Source organism: Hippoglossus stenolepis, chromosome 8, assembly GCF_022539355.2.
Source record: "Hippoglossus stenolepis isolate QCI-W04-F060 chromosome 8, HSTE1.2, whole genome shotgun sequence".
Taxonomy (NCBI): domain Eukaryota; kingdom Metazoa; phylum Chordata; class Actinopteri; order Pleuronectiformes; family Pleuronectidae; genus Hippoglossus; species Hippoglossus stenolepis.
Genome location: NC_061490.1, coordinates 26615149 through 26628246, shown reverse-complemented (window position 1 = coordinate 26628246; position 13098 = coordinate 26615149). Strand labels below are relative to the sequence as shown.

The 13098-nt window shown below is 47.4% G+C and overlaps 2 protein-coding genes across 3 annotated transcripts; both read right to left on the bottom strand.

The window, feature by feature from the left end:
• Positions 1 to 1264: 1264 nt before the first annotated feature.
• Positions 1265 to 8265, bottom strand: LOC118113325 (gamma-aminobutyric acid type B receptor subunit 2). The gene is made up of 19 exons (XM_035162902.2): positions 7886 to 8265; positions 7540 to 7677; positions 7195 to 7365; positions 6547 to 6648; positions 6351 to 6416; positions 5867 to 6055; positions 5552 to 5794; positions 5017 to 5077; positions 4803 to 4883; positions 4478 to 4628; positions 4283 to 4415; positions 3956 to 4054; positions 3751 to 3867; positions 3561 to 3671; positions 3250 to 3477; positions 3041 to 3169; positions 2706 to 2787; positions 2432 to 2531; positions 1265 to 2198 (listed from the first exon to the last, which is right to left on the bottom strand). The coding sequence occupies exons 1-19, from the start codon at positions 8135 to 8137 to the stop codon at positions 2000 to 2002; spliced, it is 2652 nt and encodes an 883-aa protein (XP_035018793.2). The 5' UTR covers positions 8138 to 8265; the 3' UTR covers positions 1265 to 1999.
• Positions 8266 to 10759: 2494 nt separating this feature from the next.
• Positions 10760 to 13098, bottom strand: rpp25l (ribonuclease P/MRP 25 subunit-like). Of its 2 annotated transcripts, none has more exons than XM_035164735.2 (2): positions 12880 to 13098; positions 10760 to 12110 (listed from the first exon to the last, which is right to left on the bottom strand). In XM_035164735.2, the coding sequence occupies exon 2, from the start codon at positions 12108 to 12110 to the stop codon at positions 11433 to 11435; it is 678 nt and encodes a 225-aa protein (XP_035020626.1). In that variant the 5' UTR covers positions 12880 to 13098; the 3' UTR covers positions 10760 to 11432. The 2 variants fall into 2 exon arrangements, with proteins under 2 accessions (XP_035020626.1, XP_047196881.1); XM_047340925.1 differs by lacking the exon at positions 12880 to 13098 and adding an exon at positions 12588 to 12830.

Sequence of the window (13098 nt, the reverse complement as noted above, 5' to 3'; positions counted from 1 at the left end):
GTGAAGCTGTGACCTATCAGATCTTAGGTGGGCGGGGCAGAGACGACTGGTTCCTGCTGGTTCTCCTGACTCCACCATGACGTCTCCAGGACTGGTCCTGATTCCTGCAGCAGCACACAGGGGGCGCTCTGCTGCCTCCTCTGTGAGTACTGACTAAAGCTGCGTCTCAGGGCTGCGTCCTTCAGAGGCTGCGTCCTTCAAGGCTGCGTCCTTCAGAGGCTGCGTCCTTCAGAGGCTGCATTTGAAAGTCTCCTTCAAATGCAGCTGACAAACGTGTCCTTCCCCCCCGAAGAATCGTGTGTTCAGAGCAGCTGGTGAAGACGTGGAACTTTAAAGATACGGATGTTTTCCTGTGTCTCAGTCTGTCTCAGTCTGTCTCACTCTGTCTCACTCTGTCTCAGTGTGTCTCAGTCTGTCTCAGTCTGTCTCACTCTGTCTCAGTGTGTCTCAGTCTGTCTCGGTGTGTCTCAGTGTGTCTCACTCTGTCTCAGTGTGTCTCAGTCTGTCTCAGTGTGTCTCACTCTGTCTCGTGTGTCTCACTCTGTCTCAGTGTGTCTCAGTGTGTCTCACTCTGTCTCAGTCTGTCTCAGTGTGTCTCAGTGTGTCTCACTCTGTCTCAGTGTGTCTCAGTGTGTCTCACTCTGTCTCAGTGTGTCTCACTCTGTCTCAGTCTGTCTCAGTGTGTCTCAGTCTGTCTCAGTGTGTCTCAGTCTGTCTCAGTGTGTCTCACTCTGTCTCAGTGTGTCTCAGTCTGTCTCACTCTGTCTCACTCTGTCTCAGTGTGTCTCAGTGTGTCTCAGTGTGTCTCACTCTGTCTCAGTCTGTCTCAGTGTGTCTCACTCTGTCTCAGTGTGTCTCAGTCTGTCTCAGTGTGTCTCAGTGTGTCTCACTCTGTCTCAGTCTGTCTCAGTGTGTCTCAGTGTGTCTCACTCTGTCTCAGTGTGTCTCAGTGTGTCTCACTCTGTCTCAGTGTGTCTCACTCTGTCTCAGTCTGTCTCAGTGTGTCTCAGTCTGTCTGTGTGTCTCAGTGTGTCTCAGTGTGTCTCACTCTGTCTCAGTGTGTCTCAGTCTGTCTCAGTCTGTCTCACTCTGTCTCACTCTGTCTCAGTGTGTCTCAGTGTGTCTCACTCTGTCTCAGTCTGTCTCAGTGTGTCTCACTCTGTCTCAGTCTGTCTCACTCTGTCTCAGTGTGTCTCAGTGTGTCTCACTCTGTCTCACTCTGTCTCAGTGTGTCTCAGTGTGTCTCAGTGTCTCAGTGTGTCTCACTCTGTCTCAGTGTGTCTCAGTCTGTCTCAGTCTGTCTCACTCTGTCTCAGTGTCTCAGTGTCTCAGTGGGACTGTGGCCTCTGCAGGAGTAACTTTGTTTGTGAGAGAATAGTTTTGTACAAGTTCAGTAAAAACAGATTCACCTCCAGTTGATGAAAACCTGTTTTAGATTCAAACACAAAATGAGTTTGTCTCTGATCCAAGTGGACAAACATTCGGCTGAATTGCATAATCTCTGTGTAACGAGTGGATGAATCGTCCAGTGTGGTGACATAATCTCTGCAGGCGTCATCACAACCGATTACACAGCTTCAAGCAGCCGTTTGTTCTCGTGCACAAACGATCGTGATGAGAGGAAACAGAGAAACCAACACACGGAGCAAACAGGAAGAAGAAACAAGACCAATGAGGACATCAGACCAATGAGGACATCAGACCAATGAGAACATCAGACCAATGAGAACATCAGACCAATGAGATCATCAGACCAATGAGGACATCAGACCAATGAGGACATCAGACCAATGAGATCATCAGACCGATGAGAACTAAGACCAATGAGACATCAGACCAATGAGACATCAGACCAATGAGAACATCAGACCAATGAGATCATCAGACCAATGAGAACATCAGACCAATGAGATCATCAGACCGATGAGATCATCAGACCGATGAGTCATGTATAATAATAAATATAAAATGTCTTGAGTTCTCAGTCTGCAGCTTCAGGTCACTGCTGTCGTCTGATTGGTTCAGCAGTAACATGGCCGCCAGGTGGACAGGATGTTATCGTGGTCACGATGGCGTCGTGGTGAACGAAGGCCTCCCGGCTGCCGAACAGACTGGAGCTGCTGGAGGGCACGCCGCCGATGACGGGCAGGTAGGAGTGATGGAGGATCGGGAGCTGCACGGACAGACGCCGCTGGACGCTGAGAGAAATCAGACACAAATAGAAAGTGCTCGCGTCATCGTCTCATCGTCTCATCGTCTCATCGTCTCCCACAGAATCGAACTCTTCAGCCAACAAACACAAAGGACACCAGAGGTCGTGTGTCCACCTCAGAACACAGAGCGAGCGGCTCTCATACCAAACCATCAGCTCTGTGGTTGGTGTTGTGACATCATCAGACTAATCAGGGGACCACATCTGCTCTGAACTCACAGCTCAGGAGCGTTGACGTCCTCTGGACTCGACAGCTTCTTCTCCGGGTTTCTGTCGTCAGCACGAGCTTCATTATTCCAGCTCACAGATCTGAGCTCAGCTGCAGGAGGAAGAACAAACAGTTAAGACATGAAGGAGAAAAACATCCACTGAGGAGGAGGAGGAGGAGGAGGAGGAGGAGGAGGAGCGGCTGCACCAGCTCCACACGTCTGTAATATTTAATATTCAGCTGCAGCTTTCATCCGTTGTGTAGTTTTGTCGTGTTTGTGGTTACCGTGGTCTGATCTCGGCACATGGTGGAGGATCTCGGACTCTGACGACAGCTGCATGGTGATGGTTTCTATTTCTGCATCGAGCTGCAGAGGAGACGACAAACGAGGAAGAACAGTGAAGAAAGTGGAGCTTTCATGTTCCAGGATGCAACTTCTGCTCCTCGTGGCATCAAATGATGATCACAAGTGTTTTGACCATATTTCACAGTGAAGTTGACCTTTGACGGTTTGGATATAAAATGTAATGACAGAGTTGAATCTGAAGCGATTGTCTCTGGTGCTCGACCTGAGCACCTGAACAGAATCAGTCCTGAAGGTTCCTCTGACGTTTCCTCACCTGTGACGTTCGACTCTTCAGCTGTCGGTTCAACCTGCTCAGCTGCTCCTCGTCTTCCTCCTCTGCTGCCTCCACCTGCAGCTCACACGGCGGCTGCAGTTTGCTGCTGTTCAGCCTCACGTGTAAAATCTGCAGACACATTAAAAACCCTCTCGTCAGTCAGGGAGTTCTCAGTGTTTGAAAATGAACGTCAAGGCCGAGCCGCTGACCGTCGGTCCAAACAGGCCAATCAGGATGCAGATGTTACAGCAGAGGATGAGCACGCTGCTCAGACAGAACTGAAGAGGAGGATTGTGGGACGTCAGCAGTGACCCCAACACTCCTGACCCACTGAACACCGTCACTGCAAACATGCTCAGCGCCAGACGTTGACCGCTGACAGCTGGATGGTCCGTCTGCACCGACCTGATGTTCCAGGCCAGGAAACATCCCAGACCCTGAGGAAAGAAACAAGGTTTTATTTTATTATTTTATTTAAAGACACCAAACCCACAGCCCCGCCTGTAGAGTCATCACTGACCAGCAGGGGGCCTCTGTATCCGTAAACAGCAGTTAGCCACAGCTCCATGTGGCTGCAGCCGCAGTGTTCAGAGAACGGCTGAACCAGGACGTCCTGGTCCGACGGGTCCGTCTGCAGACAAATAGAGTTCGTATTCATTTCTGCCAGTGTGATAAAAACACATGGTGTTTATGATGAGAAGCGTGGTCACCTCTACGTGATGCTGCAGCACCACCCGTCTGAGCGGGTCCAGGATCTGCCAGGAGGTTAAAACCAACACGTCCATCAGGAGCATCCAGAGCAGGAGGCGGCTGCTGCGACTCCGCTGCTGTCGATGACGCCACAGGACAGAATGAGACTTTTCTCACAGTTATTCACAACATTGGGTTTGAGCAGTTGAAGAAGATGAGTCGTACCTTCAGCTTGACTGTGCAGAGAGAATAAAGAGTCCATGTTCTGATGAGGAGCACGGTGAAGGACACAGTGTGACCCACACACAGAGTCCACACACCAGCCTGCAGCAGCAACAGGAAGAACACTGAAGGTTTCCTGCGTAGATCTTTAAATTCATCTTGACAACGTCAGTCTCCTGCTGAGATCTGACCTGAGGACTGTGAACAGTCGTCACCACGGCAACAAATCATCATCTCACTGACCCACTGGGATTCATTTTCCCTGAGAAGGACGAGCGATGTTTATAAACCCGTGTGTACGTGAGAGTACTTTTCATTCTTCAAACTCACAGAACAGAGAATCTCAAACGTCCCGTCAGACACCGAGGCTCCGTCCACACCAGAGACCAGGACTGAGGAGGAGGAGAGGAGGACGCCCAGCAGGAGCAGCTGGTCCTGGGACACGCTGCCGGACCTCAGCAGCCTGAAGGAGGAGTCACAGCTCAGCGTGCGACAGGCGACACAGATGTGAACGTACAGACGTACCAGTGTTTGCGGTGGAAGATGATGAAGCAGAGGAGCATCAGAGCGATGATGATGGTCACAGCTGCAGCCGAGGAAACGATGCTGTACTGAAGAAGCTTCACGTGACGACGCTGCGGACGCACCAGGGTCTGATCTCTGGCTGGTCCTCCACCTGCAGGACACCAAGAACATTCACCTCATTTCTGTGAAAACATTTATTTGTTTTCATTTTATTCATTCTAATGAAAGAAAGACTGGAAATAAAATCTAGAAACTCAAAAAAATGTAACTTAAAATAAGGTAAAACAGCGAGAAAGCAGCTTTCAAAATAAAATTACTTTCTGACCTTTAAACTTCAGAAGGTGGTTCCTCAGTTTGAGCTGTTGTGTTTCTGAACTGAACTCACCCACCAACACACCACTGCTGCCTGCTCACACACACACACACACACACACACACACACACACACACACACACACACACACACACACACACACACACTGTACATGAGCTGAATATGATGATGTCAGTCGTTACTGAGCAGGAACATGTTTCATCACCTTGGAACTGAATCAGTTCGATGCTCGTCGGTCTTTCTCCGTTTCTGAAGAAAACTGGTCCCTGAAAAAAAAGCATGACTGTCACACATGAGCCGTGTCAATCTACACATCTACATGTCAAACATCTAATTTATATAAATCTACTGTATATACATTTCAAAAGTACCAGTTAAAGTACAAACCTGCAGTACTGGTACCAGTACCAGTTACAGTATCTCGACTAGTACAGGTTAAAGTAGTTATGCAGAATCATAAGTAACATTCACTGTATTAGTACCGGTATTGGTACCAGTGTGCAGTACAAATATCATCACAAATATTAGTACTAGTCCCAGTTAAAGCATCATTACTAGTACTAGTGCTGGCTTGGTACTAGCACTGGTCAAAGTACCAGTACTGAGTACTAGTAACAAGACGAGTACTGACAGTATTAGTATAGGATTGGTTACAGTAACACGACCACACAGGTGATGTTTTCTCTCTGAATATATCTGTATATTTTCCCTTCAGGGGTCAGAAGGTCACAGTTTCTCACCGTGACGCCTTCAAACTGTGTTTTCTTCACGGCCTCCAGCAGCATCTTCTGCACCTCGTCCTCGCTGACCGTCACGTTCCTCTTAGCGCTGTACTTCTCTCGGTGCTTCACGGCCTCCATCACCTGAGCCAGAGCGGAGGCAGCCACCCACACGGTGTCGTAGGCAAAGGCATGGAGGGCGCTGAGCGGGGCCCCCTCCTGGATCAGCTGTTGGAGGTAGGCGTCCTGGTAGTTCTGAGCCGTCTGCGGGACAAAGGTCACGGTTACAACACGGTCCAATCAAAGTGCTCCATCTTTTCATCTTTACTTCCTGACCCGTCCAGAGACTCCGGGTGTGTTGGTGTTGCTGAGCGGTCTGATCTGCAGCCTGATGGATCCGTCTGCAGCCGTCAGGACGCTGGTGGTCGTACAGCCAGAGACGTGCCCCCCCAGCCTCCACCCGCCGGTTCCTCCATCAACAACCATCCACTGGTACCGAGACCCAAACAGGTTCAGCCTGTACGCCTGAAGGTCACAGAGAAACAAACCACTGGACTCATAGCTCCTCCAAGTCAAATCCAATCAAGATGCACACACACTCATTAACATCAGTCCTCTAATCATGTCCGAGTTTTCTCTGAGAAATTAGTGAGAATGTTGGAAAGCATCAAATCTCACAATGTTAAAGAAAGAGAAAAACAAACCCTGAATCAGAACCAAACTTGAATGAGTTCTTCTCTCATGATCCAACCACTAGTTTGTGTGTAATGCTTCCAGCTATCAGACAGCTGATGAAACCCATTGTGACGTCTGAACTCACACAGCAGAAAACCTCAGACACAGAATCTTCTTCAAACTGAGCGATGATGATCCGAATGTCAAGATCCTGCAAAAAACGACATCAGCAAATATTTCAGTCCTGAATCTGTCACATGCATTTCATCAGTTAAATCTTCACTGAACAACACGTGTAGTTTGTTCACGTGACTCGAATGAGATGTTTCCTACTGACGCACCTTCAGTCTCTTCAGGCTGCTGCAGACATCCTCAGAGACGGTCTCCGTGGAAACAGGCTGAACTTCGACCTTCAGCAGCTGTCGCATCAGATCCTTCTTCATCTGGAGTTTTATCAGTGTGGACGAATATTGAATCATTTCACAGATTCTTCACAGAGCTGAAACCTAAATGTGACTGATCAGACATGTTGGTTTTTATGTGTTGACTCATTACGCCACCTAGTGTTTCAAACCATCTTGGACCTTGCAGGCTCGATGTCAGGACATTTACATACATGTGAAAAAGAATCATCTGATCAAAGGTGGGCGGTTCCTCATGTGGGGGGGGGCACTAGGACTCAGGCTTAATTTGGCAAATCCAGGGGAGAGCACCTCAGCAGAGGCTGATGGAGCACAGGTGAGTGTGCACGTGGCCTCTTGGTGAGCAGAAGAAACTTTGTGTTTTAATCAGTGTGTGACTGTAGCTGCAGATTCACCCTGAGGTGTTGGATTTTATATGTAAATATTGAATGTGATGGAGTCTTAATACGGTGATTTAATAAAGTATGGGTCTAACAACAATTAGTCTTTTGTAAAGGGTCATAATGGTCCAGGAGTAGTGACCTGATGATGTCAGATGAAAGGTCAGGAGGTCACCATCATCATCACCTGTGAGAGTCTGGTTGTTTCCTGCGTGACGATGCCGACTCTGGTCCAGTGGTGGCGCTGCAGCAGTTTGACCGTGGCCTGGTTCACAGCTCGGTCTGACGGCATCGTGCTGAACAAGTTCCCGTACCACTTCCTGTTGGCCAGGCTGGGGGACGCCGCCGCAAACGACACCTGGAGCGTCCGAGGACACAGAACACTGTCGTCAAGACAACAACAGCAGCTGATGCAGAGTTTTCACATGAACAACAAACGTGAGCAACATTCACGTCCTCGTAAAACATTTACAAAGTCTAGTGAATCACAGTGACTGGTGTATTTTTGTAGAAGCCAGAGGTGTAAATGTACCTGCACCAGGTTGAGAGCAGGCAGCGAGCGAGCGATCAGTGACGTCACCCCTGGACACACCCCTCCAAACACCATCAGGTACTTTGGCCCCGCCCACATTGCGTCGAACAAAGCTTTAAGCGATTTCGCAGGATCGCACTGCAGAACATGACGAAAACACAACAGATGGATGACATGACAAAATCTATTTCACCCCCTGGTGGCTGGCTGCAATACAGGTCATAAACTCTTCCATGTAAGCTGATGGGACTTGTTTTATAATATAGGATAAGATGGTGAATATCTGTTGTTAGGGACCTTGTGACAGTTAAGTGTCCGTCAGTGAGTCCACAGGTCTGAGACCCACCTGTGAGTCCAGCAGCTGGAGCTGAAGATCATAGTTTCCCAGCGGTGGTGGTTGTTTCTTCAGGTCCTGCAGAGCCAAGGTGACGGCTGCACCCAGTCCGGCCGTCAGGTTCACCCCCCCCTGCCCGGAGCTGACCGGCATCATCCAGAGTACAGGAAGAGGGTGGCGGACCTGAGCCAGCACCGGGCCGACCGTCAGCCGGCAGACCAGCAGCAGCAGGAGCAGCAGCTCCGAGCGTCCATCGTTCACCATTGTTCCACTGATCTGATCCTCCTGCTGCAGAGAAACTAATCCTCACGTGCTCAGCTGAGACTCACTGAGGAGATAAAGAGATCAAGGTGCCACCAGATCCTCAGCACAGACTGTTCACTACTGCAGACTGTTCACTACTACAGACTGCTCACTACTACAGACTGTTCACTACTACAGACTGCTCACCACTACAGACTGTTCACTACTACAGACTGTTCACTACTACAGACTGCTCACTACTACAGACTGTTCACTACTGAGCTGCTCACTACTGCAGACTGTTCACTACTACACACTGTTCACTACTACACTGTTCACTACTACACACTGTTCACTACTGCAGACTGCTCACTACTACAGACTGTTCACTACTACACACTGCTCACTACTACAGACTGCTCACTACTACAGACTGTTCACTACTACAGACTGCTCACTACTACACTGTTCACTACTACAGACTGCTCACTACTGCAGACTGTTCACTACTACAGACTGTTCACTACTACAGACTGCTCACTACTACAGACTGCTCACTACTACAGACTGTTCACTACTACAGACTGCTCACTACTGCAGACTGTTCACTACTACACACTGTTCACTACTGCAGACTGTTCACTACAGACTGCTCACTACTACAGACTGTTCATCACTGCAGACTGTTCACTACTACAGACTGCTCACTACTACAGACTGTTCACTACTACAGACTGCTCACTACTACACACTGTTCACTACTACACTGTTCACTACTACAGACTGTTCACTACTACAGACTGCTCACTACTACAGACTGTTCACTACTACAGACTGCTCACTACTACAGACTGCTCACTACTACAGACTGTTCACTACTACAGACTGCTCACTACTACAGACTGTTCACTACTACAGACTGCTCACTACTACAGACTGCTCACTACTACAGACTGTTCACTACTACAGACTGTTCACTACTACAGACTGTTCACTACTACAGACTGTTCACTACTACAGACTGCTCACTACTGCAGACTGTTCACTACTACACACTGCTCACTACTGCAGACTGTTCACTACTACACTGTTCACTACTACACACTGTCTACTACTACACACTGTTCACTACTGCAGACTGTCCACTACTAGACTGTTCACTACTGCAGACTGTTCACTACTACAGACTGTTCACTACTACAGACTGTTCACTACTACACTGTTCACTACTACACACTGTTCACTACTGCAGACTGTTCACTACTACACACTGTTCACTACTGCAGACTGTTCACTACTACAGACTGCTCACTACTACAGACTGTTCACTACTACACTGTTCACTACTACACACTGTTCACTACTACACACTGTTCACTACTGCAGACTGTTCACTACTACGACTGTTCACTACTACACACTGTTCACTACTACACACTGCTCACTACTACACACTGTTCACTACTGCAGACTGTTCACTACTAGACTGTTCACTACTACAGACTGTTCACTACTACACACTGTTCACTACTACACACTGCTCACTACTACACAATGTTCACTACTGCAGACTGTTCACTACTAACTGTTCACTACTACAGACTGTTTACTACTACACACTGTTCACTACTACAGACTGTTCACTACTACACAATGTTCACTACTACAGACTGTTCACTACTACACAATGTTCACTACTGCAGACTGTTCACTACTACACACTGTTCACTACTACAGACTGTTCACTACTACACACTGTTCACTACTGCAGACTGCTCACTACTACACTGCTGTCACTACTACAGACTGCTCACTACTACACAATGTTTACTACTGCAGACTGTTCACTACTACACAATGTTCTACTGCAGACTGTTCACTACTAGAGATTGTTCACTACTACACACTGTTCACTACTGCAGACTGTTCACTACTACAGACTGTTCACTACTAGACTGTTCACTACTACAGACTGTTCACTACTACTGACTGTTCACTACTACACAATGTTCACTACTGCAGACTGTTCACTACTACACACTGTTCACTACTACAGACTGTTCACTACTGCAGACTGTTCACTACTACAGACTGTTCACTACTACAGACTGTTCACTACTAGAGACTGTTCACTACTACAGACTGTTCACTACTACAGACTGTTCACTACTACAGACTGTTCACTACTACACAATGTTCACTACTACAGACTGTTCACTACTACACTGTTCACTACTACAGACTGTTCACTACTACAGACTGTTCACTACTACAGACTGTTCACTACTACACACTGTTCACTACTACAGACTGCTCACTACTACACAATGTTCACTACTAGACTGCTCACTACTACAGACTGTTCACTACTACACATTGTTCACTACTACAGACTGTTCACTACTACACACTGTTCACTACTACAGACTGTTCACTACTACAGACTGTTCACTACTACAGACTGTTCACTACTAGACTGTTCACTACTACACAATGTTCACTACTGCAGACTGTTCACTACTACACACTGTTCACTACTACACACTGTTCACTACTACAGACTCACCTCATTCTTAGTTCTTTTCTAAAATAACTAATTGTTATCCAGAAGAAACCAGAACAATCTATAACAGCAGGACACAATTTCAGGATTAAAAAAACAACTTTAATAAACAGAACTTGTTATTTTCAGGCACAGTCTGTTACTGTACAAACATTTCAACAGACAGGAAACAAGAGCAGGAAACCATTAGAACAGTTTAACAATGATCTGCATCATATGAACATTTTTAAACACCAGCTAAAAGCTGAAGGTCGAAGAAATGTTTTTCAGATTTCTGCTTTAAGAGATTGTTTAGCTCATTAACTTGATTCCTGCTGAGAATTCACCAGAGTTTGATTTGATCTGTCACAGTCGACTGTGACTGACGACGGCTTCACGTTCCATCGGCTTTTCATTGTTTCACTGAGTAAAAGCTTTAACATCCCAGACTTCACAATTTAGATCTTTCTTCCAACTCTGAAACTAAAAACTGGCGTCAAAACGACCTCAACTCAGGTAATTTACTAACTTGATCCAGAGCTTTTGAACGAGTTCGCTTCGGTTTCCAAGAATGAAAATTAAAGTCAGTCAGCAAATAAAATAATAATCAACTGAAACGTTGAGTTCATTGAACCAAACTTTTGACTGTTCTTTGTGACCATGTCGACTTCCTGTAGTTTGGACGTGTTTCCTGCCGATAAAGCATCACTGATGTCACTTCCTGCTACTTCTGCGTTTCAGTCTTTCTGTTCATGCAGTTTTTGAAAATCGACATCATTTAGCTGCATCTCTGGATCGTCCAGTCTTACGTCCGGGGCTCTTTCCTCTGCCTCGGCCTCCACTGCTGCCTTCGCCGCCTCCTCCCCCTCTCTTCCTCCTGTGTCCTGGTCTCTGTGCGGGGATGCCGCCCCCCTCCTCCCTGTTTGCAGACTGAACCCACAGGGCGTCGTATCGCCCGGGTGCCTGGTACCCGGGCTGGCCACAGTCCGTCGGTTCTCTGGAGAGGAGGATCCAGATGGCGGGCAGGTTCCTGTTGACAGTCAGACTGTCGAGGCCGGCGGCAGGCTCCAGCGGCTCCCACACCTCAACCACGGTGCTGTACAGCAGCCGGGTGAGCTGGTGGAGCCCCTTCACGCGCCGCTTCACGATCTCAGCGCAGGTGATGGCTTTGGAGACGCCTTTACCACTCGCCGTGAAGATGATCTGTTTGCAGAGGGGCTGGACCGGTGCTTCCTGTTGTCCCTCCACAGCCACGCCTCCCTCCTCTGGCACCGGGCATCCCGTCTCTTCAGCTGCTCTGGACTTGGCCTCCATGCGGCTCAGGGCGTAGCGCAGTAGGTTGCGGATCTTGCTGCCGTCTTTGACCCGGACCTCTGGCGTGTCGGGGGTGAGGCCGGGGAACGGACAGACCGAGGGCTGCTCCGACGTTCGAGCTTTACTGTAGTTCTCCATCTGCAGACACACAACACAAGTGTTAATAATAAAAATAAAAATCTAGGAATAAGTACATAAAGCTTGAAGTACTCAAAAGGCACTTCTGGCAAGAATGAGTGTTATAATATGGGACATATATTTAAGTGTATTTACAGATGTCAGTATTCATGATTGAAAATCAACAATGACTATTTATTGTATCACCTCAATATTAACAGCTATGTACCACTTCAGATTGTCCAAAACATTTCCTTGGAAACTCTATGAACTACTCATGACACTATTAACTACTCATGTCGCTGTGGAACAACGGCCTCTTGTTACGTGACGTCTAAATAAACACACTTGTGGAATCCTATAACAGCAGTTAACACAATGCTCAACAGCTTGGTAAGGAACTATCGGACCCATACAGTGAAACAAGTCGATGTGTGGGAGCAACTATAATCAAACTACCAAGACTAAGTGTATATATTATAACCCTGTAATATATACACTTAGTTCGGGGAAGTGGTTCCTGGTTTGATGCTCGACACACACGAGACACATGGAAACAAAGAAATGAACTTGAATCCCTGAACTGATCAAACAAACTTAATAAAAACACTAAACTCCTTGTTAGCTGTGTTAGCTGTGTTAGCGGCTAAGCTACATGCTATCAGCTCCGTTAATGTTCCCGGAAGTGATCCGGATACAAAAACACAGAGTCACGATGACGGTACACACACACACGTGTTCACACGTTATATTATGAACTCAAATAACTTATTAAACTTCTCCATCTCACCAGAGGCTTCACTTTCTGCTACTTCTCACTCCACATGGTTGAGTCCCTGCGCACTTTACGTCACCGGACATCGACGGACACTGTCGTAAACCGTCGTGCTTTCCTATAGTTTTAATTTGATGGTCACACAAAACACGATGCAGCGGCGCCATTTTTAGTTTATTCAACATTTAATTAGTCTGTCTGATATCACGAATCTGAGATTCTAACGAGTTTTAC

Bases quoted from the DNA above. Each gene is read 5' to 3' on its own strand.
- LOC118113325 (XM_035162902.2), bottom strand. From the start codon at position 8,137: ATGGTGAACGATGGACGCTCGGAGCTGCTGCTCCTGCTGCTGCTGGTC. The intron at 7,678-7,885 runs GTGGGTCTCAGA...CATGTTCTGCAG, and splicing joins TCCAGCTGCTGGACTCACAG to TGCGATCCTGCGAAATCGCT. The intron at 2,788-3,040 runs GTGAGGAAACGT...TCTCCTCTGCAG, and splicing joins TGAAGAGTCGAACGTCACAG to CTCGATGCAGAAATAGAAAC.
- rpp25l (XM_047340925.1), bottom strand. From the start codon at position 12,641: ATGTGTCTCGTGTGTGTCGAGCATCAAACCAGGAACCACTTCCCCGAA. The intron at 12,111-12,587 runs GTATATATTACA...GTGTGTCTGCAG, and splicing joins ACCACTTCCCCGAACTAAGT to ATGGAGAACTACAGTAAAGC.